Source organism: Gavia stellata, chromosome 3 (genome assembly GCF_030936135.1).
Source record: "Gavia stellata isolate bGavSte3 chromosome 3, bGavSte3.hap2, whole genome shotgun sequence".
In the NCBI taxonomy this organism is placed as follows: Eukaryota; Metazoa; Chordata; class Aves; order Gaviiformes; family Gaviidae; genus Gavia; species Gavia stellata.
The window spans coordinates 5,259,835-5,281,000 of NC_082596.1; the positions used below are offsets into that span (position 1 = coordinate 5,259,835).

Sequence of the window (21,166 nt, forward strand, 5' to 3'; positions counted from 1 at the left end):
AGGATCATAACTTCACACCTTCTGGAGAGGCAGAAGTTTGCTGGGTCTTCACAGGTCTTGTCCCACTCTCCCAATGATGAGATGGAAGCCAGGCTTTTTTGTTTGTTCTCTCTTTTTCATTCCTTACTGGTGACAGGATAGCTACCGATTCGAATACTGCCCTTCCAGACATTTCTTTCTTGTGAGCTGTTAAGGAAGGGAGTTTCTAATAAGAGCTATGACTCCTTATTTGTTCTAAATTCTTGAGTTTTGACAGGTTTGCTTCAGGCACTCAGCTACCTTCGTGCATTCTTCTCTATATTCAGCGTTCACTGAGGTTTTACCCGAAGAGAGTGGAAACCCTTAAAACATATATTAAAAAAAGCCTCCACCCCCACTTTTGCTTCTTACTTTTGCTAAGAGACATGCTACCATCCCCAAGCAGTGCTTTCTTGTCATTTAGGCCTGATGGCATGTGACATTGCTATCACTTTTGTGACCTGAACCTTAATCTCCCATGCTTGTCCTACAACCGTTCCTGTTTCAAGGGTTTGCAAAGTAGCAACACAGTTCCTCCTGTGTATGCTCTTAAAACGGTATCTCTTGATTTTCAGAAGAGAGTTGTATTATGAACCAGAGAAGCTGTTTCCAAAGTAAAAGAGCAGTTGTTAAACTCGTGCACCTCTTGACTTTAATTGCCTTTGCGTTTTGAGTGCAGTTGTAAATTATTACACAATAGGATAAATATACTTGGTTGCCTGAAACACACAACTGTATCTTACTCAGTTTTAATATGCATATCGTTCGAAGGATGGCTCTGACGACTCTCACCTTACCCACATATTCCTCTCACTTCCCTTTTGGGGAGCTTCTGATCTCATGTGAACTCTCTCTCCAATTAATGCTGCTGATGGGTTCTACTTCTGACATCGAATACAAGTTACTTTTCCCTTCTTATTGATTCTGATAGCAATTATATGGAAAGAGATGATCCATAATCTTTGTACAATGGGTATACTACTTTATACTGCAATTCACAATGCAAAGTCATCTAATTTTGTTACATGTGCATTTAAACTTCAAAGTTATTGATAGCTAAAGCTAAATTGTAGTGATGCTTAAGGCTGGGATATTTCTTTGCTGTTGAGTAGCTTCTTAGGAAATTTTGAATTTCAGACTAGACTGATGCATTATTGCATCTGTATGATTGTATTTGGCATTTTGGTATCTGGTTCTGATATTTTTTCATCTGTATTTATAATACAATCTTCACTCAACACTGCTATTTGTGCTTAGTTTCACAAGGAAGAAAAGTTTATAAATAAGAAAAAAAATCTACAAGAAAGTTTCTTCGCTGTAACTTTCCCAGTATTATTTCCTAAGGTTACCAGGAATGCGGTTGGTATATTTATACTGAATGCTTCTAGGGAAATTTGGATTTGAAGGGCAGTAGCTGACAGATATAAGGTTATCTGTGAGAGCTGCCCGTGTTTGCCTTTCTTACAGAAGGGACAGAGTTGTCTCTCTCTGGGTAGTTGGTATAATGGAAAAGTACTCTAGTCGCCAGCTTGCTTTGGTCTGTAGACAAACCAGCTATCGTAGTAAATGGAATTGCTCCCTGCCACTGGGCAAGGATTTATATTTTTGCTTGTAAATTTGCTTCTTAAAAAGATAACGTCAAGGTGATTTGAAATAATAAAATTGTTGCATGTGAATGCTCAGAGAACTGAAAAAAATCTGTGGCTTTTTCCATAGAAGCGAATCTGAAAGCTGCAGAGTGAGGAAGTATGCAGGTGATCAAATGCTATGGGGCTTAATTACTGTGCAAGTTGTAATTGTCATGGAACGTCTTCTCTTTAGGATATATGCTTCTGACTAGTTTTAGTAAAAAAAAAAAAAAAATAAATTTCCAGTTATTAAAAAAAGAAAAGTTATTTCTAGTAAAAGAGTAAGAGACTCTTCTAACTGGAGTAGGGTATAAAACATATATATATATATATGAACGCATGTATATTTATATTCATGCATATATGTTTATATTTATGTATAAATATTAATTCTGATATATGTATAATGACTCTGTGGTATATTATTGAAATTGTGCTGCTCTTTCCCCCCCATTTGAACAGCACCCGACAATGCCATCTACTTCTTGATGTCTTCAATTCTACAGAACACGAGTTGACCATCAGTGCTAGGAATAACGAAGATTTAATTCTGCATGCCGGGGAGTGTCAGCGGTAAGTGCTTTCAGTATTAAAAGGGGCTTGTTTTTAACCCTATTATTTATTTATATGCAACTGATGATATTTGTGGCCTATTTTTCTTGTTAAACATGTCAAAGAATATAAGAGTTTTCCTTTCTTTAAGGTGCATCACTGAGTTCTCGCAATGTCTCAAGTGAATTTATTTTGGCTATGAATCTATTAGTACTGAAAACAACAAAATACAAAATAGTTGGTTCTAAGATGTACAGGTGGATACGTTTAACTCGTTTCTGGAGAATGTTTTAATACCGTTTTCATGTGCTCTGAACGTAGTTCTGGTTTTAAAACCTGATCTCACTAGTTTGTTATCCTTTCCCAGTTTTAAATAGTCTTTTCTTTATGTAGTTCCCCAGCCATTTCATGAGTTTTTGTAGAAAGCAAACTGCAGGAAAGAAAAATAGAATTGAAGAAAAAGCAGTCACAATCTCTGTGGAAAAAATATTCTAGATTAAGTAGTCTGTTATGTGTATTGGTTCTTACAACTCTACTATGGTGATATAAAGATCATTTTGCAGCTAACTATAACCATTATTTGCCATAATAGATCTGCCTAGGATTCCTACTGCTGGCTGTAGCCTAGGTTGCTTGGTTTATCTCCTTCAGATGATCATTACATCTAGGTGACACTGTTTCCCTCTTAAAAAGACAAAACTGAAAAGGGAAATGTTTCCATTTGGACATGGGCTATCTGCACAGTTCTCTTCTTTGGGAGACTTGTACTGCACGTCTTAAATCATGCAATTGATAAACTTATTTAAAGAGAGATACTCTAATGCCTTCAAATCTCAGCCTAAATAAGTAAAAGTAAAACCACATCAATTACAAGGCATGCAGTTGTCAAAAATAAGTACAGAATATGTAACAATAGCAGTAAATCCAGAATGCTTTGCCTTAGTGACTCTGAAAGCACAACCATGAGAAAATACATTGACTCAAACCAAGGCTGAATTTCCTCGATTTTATTTTATCAAGCAATGGACAGAAGTATCAGTAACATACAGTGCTTGTTCCTTTTATTTAGAAAGAATTGGGTTATTTTCTTTTTTTAAAAGCAGCTTAAATACTCACCAAAATGTTCATGTTCTTATCTGTACTGTTTTGTAATTTTGTTTTTATGCCTCTTGCTATTTCCATAATTTTTGTAGTTGGTAAACTCCTTGAAATTTTTCACTCCCAACTTTAGGGAATGTATGTAACAAATAGAAATAATGCTACAAATAAGGTTATAAAATTATTTGCATCTTCTTCATTGAATTACTTTTATTTTCCTAGGGATTTAATAATTTAAATATCCTTAAATCATTATATTGTAATCAATATGAACCCTTTCAATAAGTGTTTTGAAACAGTCATTTATCAAGGCAGATTATGTATTTTCTGCAAGTATTTAAATGTTTTAAGGATAGTAATTTTTATTCTTACTGCAAAATATTTTATTGTCTTACCTTTGGTTAGAAGTTGCACTGAGTTTTCTATCAGTTCTAAACTAATTTGTTATCTATTTCTTGAATGTTAAGTGCTTTTAATTGTAACAATGTGTATATAGCTCCTATGTTGCTTAGAGTTTTAATATTTATTCTGATGGATCTGCTACAGAAACTTTGGTGGAGCATACACTGGGCCTTAAAAGTAGCACACTCCTCCTAGAAAAGTGCTTTTGTCTTACACCGAGGGGAAAAAAAAATCAGAAATCTTCCCCTTTTTTTGAGCAATGGTCAGTGGTTCTAGGTCCTTCTTTTTTAACGTAGGACAATCATTCTCAGGAGTTTGCATTTGAACCAAGTGTTTTCAGTCCAGATATACGATGCTTTTCAACAAAACCTACTCTTAGATACTCCTTGTATAATTTTTTCTTAATATCTGATAAATATTTAAAGAGAGGCTCTTCAGTCCAATTCAGTTTTTTTTTCCCCTTCCCTGTACCTTCTTGATTCCGTCCTCATTCTTAATGTTTTCCTCATTCCACTTTTATTTAAATTGTAACTTTTTTGGCAATTTTGCTCACTTTTGCTTCCTTTTGTAATTTACTCTCCCTCCATTCATCACCATGATTTTGAAATATCCTGTCTCAACAAAATGTAGATAGCAGGAAATTGTTTTCTTCATTCCTGTTCTTATTGCTGGAGACTCTCAGTGTTTTTATATTCTCTGCCTACAGACCTACAAAGAAGGATGATGCTGCATCCTGCTTACTGCTTGCCCCTTTGCATGTTTAGAAAGTGAAATGGAAGTCTCTTATGTGTTGCTTCTCTTTTCTGTATTACAGACCCATTGCTGTAGAATATAAGTTTTGCCTCCCTGTGCCTGGTGAGAGGGAATTTGCAGGCACTTCTGCCATTGCTTTTATGTAAAATAAAGAACGGTGATGGAAGGCTTTGGATGCTATGCTTATTAAAGCGCTCTCCATAACATATTTGATTTATAACTAAGGTCTCCAATTGACTAGGAGGCTGGAAATGGGGAGGGTGTAGGAGATGGAAGCAGAAATGCGAGAAGAATTCTGGGCTCACCAGCAGATCAGTACTGGCACTGCCAAATCTTGCTGAGTCTGTGCAGGGCAGTCCCTGGTATCCATCTTATAGCATCCATATTATTTGGTGCATTCCAGCCCCCTCCTGTTCTCCAGCTTATTTGTGTTTCTGTAAAATGGATCAAATGCATGTGAGGTTTGCTTCAATTAACTCAGAGATAGGGAAATAATAGCTGTTACAGTAGCACTGCATGCAGTATGAAAAAATGGTAGTATATTATTAAGGAAAAGTGACATCCTTTAGGCCATTAAAATACTATCTGGAAAATATGTGCCTTTTTGTACAGTAAGATTATTCTGCTGGCTAGTAAATATTATAATTTTAACTTTCAGAAAACCTTAAGCTTACAACTTACTGTAATTTTTCAGCCATTGATTGGGAATGTTTAGTGTGTGCATTGTAACTTTTCTTGACTATGTAAGTTGTGTTTCTGAGAGGCAACACTATTTTGTGGAAAGGATCAAACTTTCATTTTTTTCCTGTATCCCAAGATGTTACTTAGTGATCTTCATAATCCCCTTTTTGGTTTCCGTATGATTTGAAATCATAGAATGAGAGAATGGTTGGGGTTGGAAGGGACCTTAAAGATCACCTAGTTCCAACCCCACCGCCATGGGCAGGGACACCTTCCACTAGACCAGGTTGCTCAAAGCCCCGTCCAACCTGACCTTGAACACTTCCAGGGTTGGGGCATCCACAGCTTCTCTGGGCAACCTGTGCCAGTGCCTCACCGCCCTCATGGTGAATAATTCCTTCCTAATATCTAATGTAAATCTACCTTCTTTCAGCTTAAAGCCATTACCCCTTGTCCTACCAGTACATGCCCAGGACTAAAAAGTCCCTCTCCAGCTTTCTTGGAGGCCCCTCCAGGTACTGGAAGGCTGCTAGAAGGTCTCCCTGGAGCCTTCTCTTCTCCAGGCTGAACAACCCCGACTCTCTCAGCCTGTTGTCATAGGAGAGGTGTTCCAGCCCTCTGATCATCTTCATGGCCCTCCTCTGGACTCACTCCAACAGGTCCATGTCCTTCTTATGTTGGGGGCCTCAGACCTGGACACAGTGCTCCAGGTGGGGTCTCACGAGAGCAGAGTAGAGGGGGAGAATCACCTCCCTTGACCTGCTGGTCATTCTTCTTTGGATGCAGCCCAGGATACAGCTGGCTTTCTGGGCTGTGAGCCGCACAATGCTGGCTCATGCTGAGCTTCTTGTCAACCAATACCCCCAAGTCGTTCTCCTCAGGGCTGCTCTTAATCCATTCCCTGCCCAGCCTGTATTTGTGCTTGGGATTGCTCTGGCCCAGGTGCAGGACCTTGCACTTGGCCTTGTTCAACTTCATGATATTTGCATGGGCCCAGCTCTCAAGCCTGTCAAGGTCCCTCTGGATGGCATCCCTTGCCTCCAGCGTGTTGACTGTACCACACAGCTTGGTGTCATCAGCAAACTTGCTGAGGGTGCACTCAATCCAACTGTCCACGTTGCCGACAAAGATGTTAAACAACGCTGGTCCCAATGCCAGTCCCTGAGGAACGCCACTCATCAGTGGTCTGCACTTGGACATGGAGTGGTTGACTGCAAGCTTTGAGTGAGACCATCCAGCCAGTTCCTTATCCACTGAGTGGTCCACCCGTCAAATCCATGTCTCTCCGATTTAGAGACAAGGATGTCATGCGAGACTGTGCAAATGCTTTGCACAAGTCCAAGTAGATGATGCCAGTTGCTCTTCCCTTATACCGATGCTTAAAACCTGTTGTAGACGGCAACCAAATTTGTCAGGCATGATTTGCCCTTTGTGAAGCTATGTTGGCTGTCACCAGCCACCTCCTTATTTTCCATGTGCCGTAGCATAGTTTCCAGGAGGATCTGCTCCATGATTTTGCCGGTCACAGAGGTGAGACTGACTGGTCTGTAGTTCCCTGGGTCTTCCTTTTCTCCCTTTTTAAAAATCGGGGTATGTTTCCCGTTTTCCAGTCAGTGGGATCTTCACTGGACTGCCACGACTTCTCAAATATGATGGATAGTGGCTTAGCAACTTCATCTGCTGGTTCCCTCGGGACCCACAGATGCATCTCATCAGGTCCCATGGACTTGTGCGCCTTCAGATTCCTCTAGATGGTCTCACACCTGATCTTCTACAGTGGGCAGTTCTTCATTCTCCCAGTCCCTGCCTTTGCCTTCTGTGACTTGAGCGGTGTGGCTTGAGCACTTGCTGGTGAAGACTGAGGCAAAAGAGTCGTTGAGTACCCCAGCTTTCCCCATATCCCGGGTAACCAGGTCTCCCGTTTCCTTCCAAATAGGGCCCACATTTTCCCTAGTCTTCCTTTTATTACCGACATACCTATAGAATTTTTGTTGCCCTTGAGATCCCTGGCCAGATTTAATTCTATCAGGGCTTTAGCTTTCCTATCCTGATCCCTGGCTGCATGGACCATTTCTCTGTATTCCTCCCAGGCTACCTGTCCTTGCTTACCTGTTCCTTTGTGTCCCATTATGGGACAATTAGTGATACATTTTCATTTGAGGCCTTTTGCTCTCAGAAGATTGCAGTAGTGAGGAGAGAGAATTAAGAATCATTTGGAGGAGAGAAGGAAAAGAAAGGAAATTTGCCCTCCCTCTCCTGTGAGGTGGCATGTTGAAGAAGAGAGGGCCAAGGGTTTTGGGGGATCCTTCGATGAAATTCTGAAAATATCAGGTTTCATTACAAAGCTAGATACAAAACCAAATTATTTTCTGTTGCTTTACATCTGCAAGAGTTTTTTTTTTAGGTTTAATACACACAGGGAAAAGCATTGGACAACTGGTGTCCTGGCAAAAAGTTGTCAGACAAGTTTCTCTACTGAAGTTCTGGCTGCAGTGAGTGATGCTGAGATGTTGGCAATGTCTTCAGTTAATAAAAAATATGTTTGATATACCACACTGTGGTGTCAACATGTTTTGTTAATCTGTCTGGTTGAATATACTTCATGTGATGCTGAGGGAAACTAGTTCTCTGATATACGCTATTGCAAAGTTCAGCCTTCAGGTATTTTGCTCGACTAGCAGAGCCTCCCGTCTGCAAAGCTGTTTCTTGAAGTAGTCAACTGCACACTGTTGAAGGGGCTTTGCTATGAATGTAGAAATGTTTTGAATGCAATAAGCAGTAAAACTGAACTTGTTTATCGCAGTGATGTGGCATTCAACAGGTTGTTCTAAAATGGAAGAATATAGCAGACAGCTCTGGGAGGGGAATTGTATTATGTATGTTAACAAAAAAGTGTTGCCACTAGCAGTGATTTTAATTTATTGAAAAAACTTAGGTATGGTAATTATTGTGTTTCTTACTTGATTATCAAACCATTAAAATTAAATTTCATGACAACCCTCATTTATGCGTAAATCACTTCATAATTTATGGTAATAGATGTTATCTCATTATGTGCCCTAGGATATCGCATTTTGTACAACATACCCTGCATTGCCTTTACATTTCTATTCTGTGCACGATGTGTCTGGCATTCGGGAACGGCAAGCATCATCGTCAGTGGAAGATTTATCATGGTGATGGTCTGAGTAGATCAATCCTCTCATCTATCTTTGTGGCGCAACACAACTGAGTTGTTAAAGTCTTCCGTGTATATGAGACTCCACAGTTGGTGGCTGTAGATATAACGCTTTAAGACGTTAGAGTTTTCATACTGTTTTGGTCTTGGTGTGAGGACCGTAGGGATTACAGCTTGGGACTGCCCAGGAATAGGACTGGAGTGAGGAGTTGAGAAATGAAGAGCAAACAGGACATGGGTAAGAACAGGCGGGAGAAAAAGGGTCAAATGGTGTCAGTCATGGAGGAGGTGTGAAGGATCTCTGATCATTCGGGCATCTTCCCAACCAGAGAGGATATCTTCTCCACTAGATGCTGGAATGAAATCTAAAATTTTTTGAGAGTTTTATTCCCTTGAGAATAGTAAGTAGCCCTGAAGCTTCTGAATAGGTGTACCAGTGGAACAGGCCATCATAAATGAGGAAATCCTTTCATTGGTAATTCAAATGGCAGAGTCTTTTATGTAAAATTTACAAGTTCTGACAAGTAATGGTGATCCATGTGAATGCCCATGTGAAATAATGTGGCTTTTTTTTTTTTTTTTTAATTTGGAGTTGCATAAGGAAAAATAGGTTAAAGAAATATTACAGTAGCCAAGTTAACACTCAAAAGTTAAGAACTGCCAAGCTTCTTGCTGGGTCGGCAGTTCCTGCCTTGTAGCAGGGTTATAGGGTTAAATGAGTGAGTTTGCTTATACCTGTCCACTATAGTAAGTTTTGTTGTTTTTTTTTTTTTAAAGTCAGTGGAAATATAGCTATTTTTCTCAGTTTTGATAAGCGAACTTTTGTGTGCATTGACTTCACCTATTTTTAAATACTTTTTTTGTTAATTTTAAATATTTTTTGTTAAATTCTAATGTGTCAAGAATAATTAAAGAAACAAATTATTATTTTCATTTTTATACCTCTCATCACATAGTATGGTGTTTCGTTCATCCATGGAAAGTAAAGAATTATTTAAAAGTCCTTTGTGGGCATACTGTTAATGAGGGCCATTGAGGAGGCTGAGGGGAGACTTCATCGCTCTCTACAATTACCTGAAAAGAGGTTGCAGAGAGGTGGGTGTTGGTTTCTTCACCCAAGTGACAAATGACAGGACAAGAGGAAATGGCCTCAAGTTGTGCCAGGGGAGGTTCAGGCTGGATATTAGGAAAAATTTCTTTCCTGAGAGAGTGGTGAAACACTGGAATAAGCTGCCCAAGGAGGTGGTGGAGTCACCATCACTGGAGGTGTTCAAGGAGCGTGTGGACGTGGCATTGTGGGACATGGTTTAGTGGGCATGGTGGTGTTGATGGTTGGACTCGATGATCTTACAGGTCTTTTCCAACCTTAGTGATTCTGGGATTCTGTGATACTTCTTAATTATTTTATTTAAATGCATTGATTAATTGCGCTTTGAAGCCTGTGATGTGGTATACTGCAATTTCTGCAGTATTAGTTAACAATGCACATAGATATTGAAAACATTTTGAAATAAGTCCTCTTTCAAAGGGTATGAGAATTAAAAATTCTGTCCCTTTTAAAACTGTAAGTTCCCTTAATAAATTTATTGTCCATATGTAAGTAAATCATGATTGTTATTTCTCGTAGCTGCCAAGTCAGTGTTTAATTTGTGCTTTTGTTTATGACAGGGCATGTTGTCTGTCTGAGAGATTAATGATTTTTTCCTCACATTGCTGTTACAGTTTATATTTTAAAGACAAAGCTGCTATGACTAAGGCTTTGCATGCTGTCACTGAGAGAAAATAAAATATCACAGCAATTTCCCTGGGTCTTCATGTTAAATCCATGGCAAGCTGGAAGTTTCCGAGATACCTTCAAATCAAATTAAAAAATACCAAAGGTGGTATTAACTAAAACATGAAAAATCACCTGCTGTTTTCAGGGTAATCGTTTTTATTTTGTCGTTTATTTGACATTTGTTAAACACACATTTAATTTTTTTAAGGCTTGCCTTTTTTTACTAATAGCCAAATCAATCTTTAAATATATTAGATAATTTTGAGTGAATAATTAGTTATTTTCAACAAAGAAGTTGGAAAGGAGGTGTTTGTTTGGGTAGGAAAGGGTGATATACCTAGCACTAATCAGATCCATAGTATGATCCAGTTCTAATATTTATATTTATTTCAAAGCACTTTGCAAAAATTGGAAATGTTACAGCAAGAATCTGCAAAAATTATAGGCTGAGAAAATAATAAACACAATAATAAAAACATAAGGAACCATAGAAGGGATAATAAAGAGAAATTTCGATTTTGGATTGCTTCGTAGTTTGAGCACTCAAGGAATTCTTCGCTGAAAGCGGAATGCTTCCCATGAAAAGTTAGTCCAGATACTCTTTTGAGGTCCCTTCCAACCTTGGCTCTTCTATGATTCTGATTCTTCGGTAAGGTGCAAAGGCATGATGGGTGATCGCAGGGTGGTTGCGAGTCCTCGGTGCGAGTGTACTGCAAAAAACCAAATGTGAACTGAGAACAGGACAGGTAAATAGAAATGGGGAATAATAAGTGAGAATTATGACATTCAGTTCTGGTCACACATATACAAGAAAGAGGAGATCAAATGGTAGAAGATGCAGATAACCGATGAAAATAACGTAGACATTGACTTCGGTTTGATAAGTGCAGTAAAATTTCAAAGGGATTCTTAACATATTCTGTGATGTCGGGGGCAGAGAAGGGTTCTCTTTTAAAGGTTAAGGGAGGTGAGGACACAAAGAAAAATTGAGCTTTGAGCTGTCTATGAATATGGCTAGAAAATGAAGAGATTTCCAGGCCTCAGACATCATCAGATTGTTCAGCAGAGGTGGAGGTAAAGAATCTGGCTGCTTCTAAGGTGTCCTCAGCGGAATTGCTGAAGACCTCCCTGCAGTTGCCGCACTTTCCAACGGGAAGATCTTTTCTAGTGTTCTGTCCCTGTAATTGATGATGGGAAAACAAATGCCTTTGTAGGTTTTACAGCAACAAATACGAGAATAACGCCTCTTCCTCCCTCTGTTCCCTCCCCAGTACAATATCATCCTTTTGTTCTGAAAATACAGTTATGGTGTATTTCTATAGGCAATGTGCGATCTCTTCCCTATGATTTGCATTTGAGTTTAGCATTTTTGTTTCTGTCAAAAACACACGTATTTGGAACACAGATAAACCTGCCTTCTCTAATTGCTAGTATGCAGGTTTTCCCCTTCTCTCAGGTTTGTCTGTGTGAGGTGTTCCTCTCCTCCCCCAGTTTCATTTGAAAGGCTCAGCGTATTGCTTATATGAATTGGAGGATGCTACACTGGGTAGGCAACTCGTTTGGTATTATATGACTTCTCAGAAGATCTTTCTCTTCTTCCCACTTCTTCAAAAGTAGGTCTAAGCAATTTGTCTGTTTTTCTAAATCAGGGATGGCTAACTCACTGGATCTAGCCTGCATGGCAATTTTTCTGACCTCTTCGAACATTGACTTGACCTCAGGAGACCCAATTTGCACTATTTCTAATATTTTGTGTATGCAGCTAGGGAAACAGGAGGTTTGTGAGTACAGGCCAAGTTTGTCTCTGACGAGATTTATTAAGTTTAATAGGGTACAGCATAAACATGGCTAGATGGGTTGGCCCTTATACAAAATATCACACAGATGTAGTACGAGTTTGCTATGCTAGTTTTAGACGGTCTGTAAATCACTCAAAATCCAAAACAATCATCTTCATTTTCCTCTTAAATTATAAGTAGATCACAGGTTGTAGGAAGTGCAGAGTTCAAAAGCTATCTCTTGAAAATGTCAGAATAATGATTTCAGGACTCAGATTTAGAAAATATTTAAAAAAAGAGCTTTTTTTTTTCCCATAGAAGAAAACAGACTTTTTCCTTCCTTCATTTCTTCAATACTTGGAAATATTATTTATTTATTGAATTTTTTGGATGCTAGGCCCATTTGTGGAAGCATCTAATAAGTGCAGGCCTATTAAAAAATTGGCTGAAGTGCTAATACTTTTTAATTGGGTTTCATTTTTGTGCAAGATACATGGAAGAAAAAGTAAGAATGTAAGAAAATCCATAAATGTTTCTTTTGTTAGATAACAATGGAGCAACGAACTAAACAGGAAAAAATACTGCTTCCTGAAGGAAATAGCTTGTGCTTGCCCTTAATTCACAGATATTCAAGCCAATAGATTCATATTGTGGTTTTAGAAAAGTCATGTTTCAGCATTGATGGATGATGGAAAAAAGTGGAGAATGAAGGTGAACATTATCAACCTTTCACTGGGTGTTAATCCCCTCAGTAGAATTAAATAAAAAATACCAATATTCACAGGAAGAAATGATTCCATGGAAAATTTGGGGTTTGTCTATTCTTTTTCTAGTGGACTTTCTGAACATTGAAGGAGAAAGGTAAGTAGTATTAATTAACATTGTTTTTTCTACCGATGTTTGTCAGTATTTCTGTGAGATAGAAACTTAATTAAAATTTCTGGTTTGTCCCAAACCTACTCAGTGGTCAGCACACCTGAGACAGGCTGTTGCTGTCTCTCTTCTTTTAGTAAAGTCCAAGTTAGAAACCTAGGAATACTAAGTGAAATGATGATAGACAACCACAAGGTAAAAAGAGGTGCCATAAAAAAAGGAGCACAGACAAGTAGGGAGGTGCATATCTGCAGCCCTAGTAATATAGTAGGCATGACCCAAATTTCTGTAAGACTTGCTTTGCGGTCTAAATTCAAAGTAGGCTGCAAACATGCTATTGCAGAGGTTTTTTCATAATTCTTTCTTCTCTAGTTGAGTGCGGCACTGCTTAAGACATGATAGGTGAAGGAAGCTGTGCTGTGTGTCTGGATGGGAGCAGGGCTGCAAAAAATAAGTATTACTTGCATGCTGCTGTGCTGCAAACGTGGGTCTTTGTGGCCAACTTCCAGGTTAGCACTGCTTTGAGGGCTCTGAACTGGATGACCCCCAGAGGCCCCTTCCAACCGACAATATTCTTTGACTTGAAAATCTACCTACTCATTGACAAACTCGCTCGTTCTTCCCAAAGCCAACAGTGCTATGGGCACGTGCCCATATGATTCGGTTCCTCTATCGCTTCCTTTTGTCCTCTAAGACTTTCTGTCATCCCAACATTTGTCCATCTGTTATTTTCCCACCCCCCCAGAGGTTTAATTCCTTTCCTTAGCCTTTCTTCCTTTATTTTTCTGCTGTTACAGATGGCATAGTGCCTGTTTATGGTAAGGCTCTTGGCCTCCAGACTCATATATGGCTTTAAATAGCGTGTTATTGGGGGTAACGTGTATTTGTACAATCCTTTCTCACAGGTCTGATCAGATGCATTAGTTTTTCTGTTCACTCACACCTAAAACCTGGTGCCTTGTATGTTCATCTAACAGATGAAAAATTGCTGTGGAATTTATTTTCCTGATAAATTGCTCTAATACGGTATTTGGAGGCTTGGAAATAGGGAGTGAGGTGTATCTGGATATGTAGAACCTTTAGAGTTTGTAGGTTCAAATGGTTAAGATAACTGAATAGTTTTAGTCCATTTCCTAATTAACCATCATCTTTATTTTTGGGGAAAAAAGCTACCTAACACATTTCAGGACATTTTTGTTCATGCTGCCAGTAAAAGAGTGAGTATTTGCATATGGGTACAGCTCCAGGCCACACCTGGTTTGATCGATACGTGTAGATAAATTGATTAATTTAGCCTATAGCACTATCTGTATTTAGGAGCACTTGCTGTGTTTTGTGGCTGTGGTGACATGGTGACTGCATTAATGGGATGAAAGAAGATTGTTTTGAGTGGCTGCCAGTTATGTCTGCTTTAATGGCCAAAGGATTTATTAAAGTTACACTCTGATGTTGCACTGATTTGGCTTTCTGCCTGCTCTCTGATGTTCTGTAAAAGATCATGATGGTACAGCATAGATTTCCTGAAGTTGGAAATGAAAATACCCAATTCCTATTAATTTATTTTAGATGATCAAAAGTAAAATTAAAATAGCCGTTTTATGAGTCTTTCCTTCAAAGAGAACAGTCATTCAAAATTAGTGCTTCAGCAGCTTGAATTTATTCTTCAGTCTTGACATCCATTTAATTCTTCCTTCATTAACTGGAAACAAAAGCTAAAACAACAGTGATCTGAAAAGATCACTGAAAGATGTTATGTAAATGCTATAATATACCAAGCCGACATTTTATGACATTTTCATTTTGCAGTTATGAAGGTGTCTCCAGAAGTTGAAGTGGAGTCTTTGTTTTCTGTTTTTTCTCCTGATGCTACTATACTAGCTGGGATCATACGCAAAAAGTTGAAGCCTTCTTTGGAATAACGCAAGGATTCAGAGGTTCTAAATTAAAAAAACCCAACCCAATATTCTGATAAATTTGAATGCAATGTATGATTTGCCCTACAGAAGTGTATAATCTTGGCAGGGAATGGGGTGGTGTTAAGTCCATAATCTTTCCTCTTCAGCCACTTTGTCTCTCCACTCCAGCCCGCTCTTTCGATGGCTGCATCTTCCCAAGGGAGAGCGTTACCCCCGTTAGCTTTGTATGCTCTTAGTCCACAAATGCAGCATTGGAAGCATGTTTGCTCAGTTTTGGAAAACACATACTGCATCTCATTTGTTTTCTTACAGTTGACAGCTGTAATCAAAACGAAGAATTCTGCTTTAGCTTTGCATTTTTAAAGAATAATAGTTCTCAAACAAGGTCATTGAAGTTGTTTAATTTTCAGGCCCTCAGAAGGACTATTACTTGAGGGAGGGGAACTTTAACTCTGAATCCTGTAGTACTTTGATTTATGTCTAGTGTGGTAGGTGTGTTTAAAACCTCCATATATACACGTTTTAAATTACTCCTTGTCTTATATAGTGCTTTCAGGCTATGAAAGATCCCGACATTATGGAAGCATTCCAGATTTAATATGTTGAATCATAAGAGAGTACCCTCAGGGAAGAGGGTGACTTGTAATGAAGCAAGTTAATTACAGGTTTCATTCATTTTTTTGTGTGTGTGCATCTGCATTGGGTAAGTGTGCTGAACTGGGAAGGAGTGAGCATGGTTTTATGCAGGGAGGTTGTAGCTCATAAATCCATTGCGGTTCTCTTAAAGGAGCTAACAAGCTTGTGGGTAAGGAAGATCTAATTAATATAATTATTGCTGTATGACAATGTTCCTACCAAAGGCTGATAGAGAATCCAAGCTGCTGTAGGACGAGAAGGGTAAGTTATTAATTGGTTAAAAGAAAGGTGACAGAGGAGCGCATAATCGCTTGTAGAGATCAAGTCATCATTGGAGCCCTTCTGGGATCTGGGTTGGGCCCTAAGCTGCTCAGCCTCCTTGGAAACTGGGTGGGAAGAGGAGTGAGCAGTGGGCTGGGAAGTCCCTGACAGTAAACTCTGGGCTGTAAAGGGGGAAGCTGACTGTGGAAGTACAGAAGGACAAGGTGATAAATTGGCAGGTAAACTTCAGTCTTAATAAATCTAAAGTGATGAACAGGGTGGAAAAAGAATCTGAACTTTAAATAGTGAATGATGAGCTCAGAGCTGTCCTTTACCTCTTCGGAATAGTGCGCACATTTTAATACATCTGTGAAAATGCTGCCAATGGTTCAGTAGTAGCTGAATACAAACCAACCATCTTTTTGAGCAGATGTATTGCGTCAGCGCAGGGCAGGATGTTTTCACTTCTTTGGTACGATCTCACCAAATGAGAAGATGATACTTGAAAACGAGTTAAATTGAAAGGAAGTGCTAGGAAGAAAGTATTTGCAAAAGGGAACCTAATATGAGAGAGGAATGTAGATGCTGTTACACTTGAGGGGGAAAAAAAGAAAATAAAAGCAAGCACACATTGTAAATGGAAGAATGAATTATAACACTATTTCAAGTTTAATAGCCTGAGATGACTGGTAGTATCTTTTTTTTTTTTCCTTTCAATTATGGGGTTAAAGTTTTGCTGTCTGGTATAACTGTTGGTAAGGTGGTTAAATGGAAACTGCTTTATCAATTCTTGTCTTCACAAACTAAATTATTTACTTCGAGGTGAAGGTTTTGCTGTTGTCCACAGGTCTCTTCTTGACTCCTGGCCTGAAGGCTTCTGGAGTATTCCTACACACGCAGTTGATGCAGGTTTTGCACTGCTGAAGTGCAGATTTAAGGAGAGGAGTTGGTAATGGGTTGGAGCCTGTTTGTACTAGATTATTTGGGGTTAGAATAGAGATTTTCCTCACTATTGACAGGTGCTCTTTCAGAGTCTTCAAATATTCTTAAGATGTTTCTCTGTTCCACAGTTGCATATTCTCCTCTTACTTTCAAAGTTGTCTTTCCCATTAATTGTGCTGATGCCAGTCAACTAGTTGTAGGTTTGCCCTTTAACTGAGAGGGGAAAGCAGTGGGCAAGCAGGAAAACAACCTTTGCTTTAATATTTTTAAAATCAGCTGAAAGTGTTATAAATTACATGACAAAATTAAAAATTATAATCTGGATAAATGCAGGTACATACTGAAACTAGATATACTCAGCATAACAGAATAGAGTGGTTTGTGTGACTACCTGCCTTTAATACAATAAAAATAATTTTTCCTCTTTGCTCTATAAGTCTCCAGAAATTAACCTTGTTTTGGAAAGAATCTACTGAGTCATTGCTTGCATGAGGAAATCATTCTCTCTAAATTACTCCAGCTGTAACAGTTTACTAGGTCATCTGTATTTTTTCTGAAGTGTTTATTTGTTGTCTTTTTTTTTCAGTTCAAACTGAAATATATGTCAACTCTGCAGAACACATGGTGGAATATTAATTCAGTTAACAGTTGCTGTTAAACATGTGTGGTAAAATCCCAGCCATGGATGAATCTCAGCTAAAACCTTTCCCTTTGACAAATTAGGGCCTAACATGTAAATTATACATATTGATCACTGAAGTTTCCTTCCAGGGTTACTTCATGAGCAAATTTTTGTTCTCAGCCCTGTCTTTTACATCAAAATGGTGTTCATGAGTTGTGCATCTCCTGAGTTGGCAGAGCTTTCGCAGCTTCAAGGAGATCTAACACCTGCTAACACCAGTGCGAAAGCTTGGCTGCTAAGTTGCCGAGACCACATTTAACCTGTTTAAATCACAAGCTACCATTGATCTGTTTTTCGCGGTGTGTTCTCTTGAGTGCTTTGGTTTTAGGAGATGTATTATTTAAAGAAATATTTTCGTATTTAATTTGCAGTGTTTAAAGGAGAGAAGCTGCCTCTTTGGGATTGATAAAGGTAACAAAAAACAGTTTAATAATAACATTGATGATAATTTCTGAGCTCGTGAAGAAGATCCTCCTAGTTGGATTCTTCTACTATATGAAGATTCAGTTTGCTATGAACAAAACCAGACTCGATCAAGAAGAAACGTCGTATGGTACGAAGAGAAAGTTTTAGTGAACCGTATCCGCATTAACAGTGAGGGTTGGAGCAGTGAATGACACTGAATGTAAACCAGGTGTATTCCTGTGGTTCCGGCATAGTTGAATTACCGCTTTCAGCTGGCCCAGGTTTTGAGAATGGTGGTCGTATTGAACAAACCTTTCCATCCGTGTGTAGTTTGAAATTGTAGAACGGTAGAATAATTTGGGTTGGAAGGAACCTTTAAAGATCATCTAGTCCAAATCCCCTGCTATGGGCAGGGACACCTTCCACTAGACCAGGTTGCTCAGAGCCCCGTCCAACCTGGCCTTGAACACTTCCAGTGACGGGGCATCCACATTTTCTCTGGGCATCTGTTCCAACATCTCACTACCCTTACTGTAATAAATTTCTTCCTCATGTCCAATCTAAATCTGCCCTCTTTCAGTTTAAAACCATTGCCCCTTGGCAACGGTCTTGGTAAAAAGTCTCTCTCCATCTTTCTTACAAGCCCCCTTTACGTATTGAAAGGCCGCAATAAGGTCTTCGCCAAGCCTTTTCTTCTCCAGGCTGAACAACCCCAACTATCTCAGCCTTTTCTCATAGAAGAGGTTGTTCCAGCCCTCGGATCGTTTTTGTGGCCCTCCTCTGCACCTGCTCCAACAGGTCTATGGGTCTTTCTTGTGCTGGGGACCCCAGAGCTGGACGCAGAACTCCAGGTGGGGGACCAAGGAGTTGCAGCAGCATGCATTATTTTTTCACAGGTCTGAACAATACGTTACTTAGGGTCCTGATGAGAGCTGTGTAATTTTGTGTGTACGGTAACGAGTTAATGCAGGCTTGTCTTTAATGAGGGTGCTTGTGGTGGCAGTGACAGTCCAGGTTTGAAATTGGCTTTTTTTTTGTAAACGCTAGAAATTGAAGTGAAACGGACTTTGTGTAGAAAAAGGAGAAACCTCCTTTTTTAAAGCTATTCATACTGAATACTTGTTTGTGTGTCTTTGGAAAAAGTACCAGACACATATCTGAGATAATTTCCAACTGGTAGAATATATTTTGTAAAGATAACAGCTGCACATCATATTGGCAAATAAGAGAATTTATGCAAATTCTTTTACAAATATTTGTTTTAGTTTCAGAATGTCTTGCTTCACAATACACTAAAACTATTATTTTACCGTAAGTCCTGTGGCTATATCTTTTTGGGTACCTAGGTGAAACGTTTCACCTTTTGCCACTTGGAGTTTTTGTACGAGTTGTGAGCTAAATTTATTTTGCAAAGAGTAGAGAAACCATGGGTAACGTCTGTAAATCTCACCTGTTCAATGGGAGTAAAGCTTACAGAGAGGTCTTAACAGTGCAGTGACTGAAGAAGTGGAAAGAGAATAGAAAATGAGAAAAATACATATATTAAAGCTATATGTGTAGCAGTTTACTTTCCTGCTGCTCTTTGAAAAAAGGGGGTGGGGAAGAAAACGGTGTCTTTAAATAGCCTGTCAGGCTGCTGCTGCATCTACTTCCTCTTGTGGTAGATACTGCATTTCTCATTAATGCTACCTCGCAAGTGCCTGCGGTTGCCATAGTAACTATCTCTGAGCCTTATACCTTAAATTTATCCTGACAAAGGTTATTGTGGCAATTCCTACTAATTGGCTTTTTTTGCTGCTGCTATTTTTAACTTATCCCCTCCTCCTCTGTTTAAGTTACAGATCCTAAATGGAATGAATTGGCAGAACTGCTGTGGGTGAGAAAATGCTTTACAGGGCAGGTCTAATTGGCACCTAAACTCTACGTTTTGTTCTGTAGTACTTGGTCAGAAAAATCTAAATCATAACTTCCAGTGGTAACTAAAATGTTATCTGTTTTGTCCTTCACATGATTTGATATGAAATAATATAGATGCTCTTGAAACACGGTTTTAGTTCATGCAGGCTGCTACTATTGTTTATTACCAAATATTAGTCATGTTGTTTATTACCAGATATTACTACCAGCAGAGATACAAGGAAATAAGCCGTATCCTGAAGACCTGAAAAGCTAATTTAAAGTAAGTCTCTAATAAACAGAAGATTGCACAATAAGAAGAGTTAGCCGTGTGCTATATTAGCACCTGCGACAGGTGCTATATTAGTACAAATGCAGTTACGTGGCATATTGAAGCAGGTTGAATTAAAAAATTGTACGTAGGCTGATGATATCATTGTTTAATTTCCTGTAGGTGTTTTAGAGGATTACTGCTACAACATTTCCAGTGGCTAAGAACTCTCAAATTTAATTGCTTGATTGACTTGAGCTAAATTTTTCAGGCTCAGGACTGAGACAGCAAAGCAGCGACTTGATGAGCAGTCCCAGAGTATTCATTTCATGGGTACAGAGCAGCAGAGAAGAAAAGCTACAGGTAGAATGGGGGGCTGTCAAGCACTGTAACTTTTGATAGTGTGGGAAGAATAGTTCAGTTCTGCTGAACAGCAAGAAAACTGATTGCGGCTATGATAAGGTACAAAATGTAGCCATAAAGAAGGCAACATGATAGGAGTAAATCAAACCACGCTATTAGAGGAAGGGAAGGGGCAGAGGATTCTCAACTTCTCACTAAGGTGAAGGATATAGATGCACATTCAATGCACTGTTTTACACTCAGCCAATTTCTGCATGGCAGAGTTCACCCAAAGGTGACCAGCAGTCATTTGACTCTCGTCTTTCTTTTCAAACATATGAGAAAAACTCTTAAAACTTCACAACCTTTAAACATTGAACTTTCTCATTTTAATGCATTAGTTTCAGTCCTGATGTATATCAGCATTTAAGTTTGGGACCCAGCAAACTTAAAACAAATAAGAAATGTTTATTCACGGTTGACTACTTCTGAAACATGAAGGATGATGCATTCAGTTGCTTTGAAGCCCAAGAATACATCCACTAGAACTTCTTAGAAGAATTTAATTTTTTTCCATGCTTTGTCAGAATGAATTTACAAGGATTGTAAATTCATGTCTGGGAATGGAAATTTGCTACAAGAGCTAGAAAGATCCCTATGGAAATTTGAAAAAAAAAACCAAACCACAAAACAGAGATTTGGCAATTATATACCTCCTCAAGGGCTATGCAGGGGTATGTTTTATTCAGCATTGTTTTTTCTGGTGTATAACTTTGACCAGAAGTCTCTTTTTCCGTATAAAAACAAAATGGAAAGCTCTGGAAGATTGTAATTGGCTTTCAGCATTTTTAATTCTGCTTTAGCTTGAAGGATAAGATGGGGAACAACTATATGCTAAGTAGGTGGACAGGATTTATATCTTATTTACAGTAAGTCTGCCTTTCATATAATTTAAAATGAAGGTAACAGAGCTTTGTGGGATATTAAATTGGTATTTTGTCACTGTGAAGCCAGTTCAATGTTCTTCTGTAGAAACCTCATTTTCTTTCCTTATGTATTTGATGCTACAATTCCTAA

The 21,166-nt window shown here is 38.7% G+C and overlaps 1 protein-coding gene across 5 annotated transcripts in view; it reads left to right on the plus strand.

Moving 5' to 3' along the window:
- TRAPPC9 (trafficking protein particle complex subunit 9) overlaps positions 1 to 21,166 on the plus strand; it is a 529,308-nt gene that overhangs the window by 195,392 nt on the left and 312,750 nt on the right. For 4 of the 5 annotated variants that reach the window (XM_059815895.1, XM_059815893.1, XM_059815897.1 and 1 more), the window contains one exon: positions 2,109 to 2,219. The exons of the other annotated variant lie outside the window; for it this stretch is intronic. In XM_059815895.1, the coding sequence (XP_059671878.1) occupies positions 2,109 to 2,219 (111 nt within the window). The remainder of the gene's footprint in view (positions 1 to 2,108; positions 2,220 to 21,166) is intronic. 5 annotated transcript variants of the gene reach the window in all.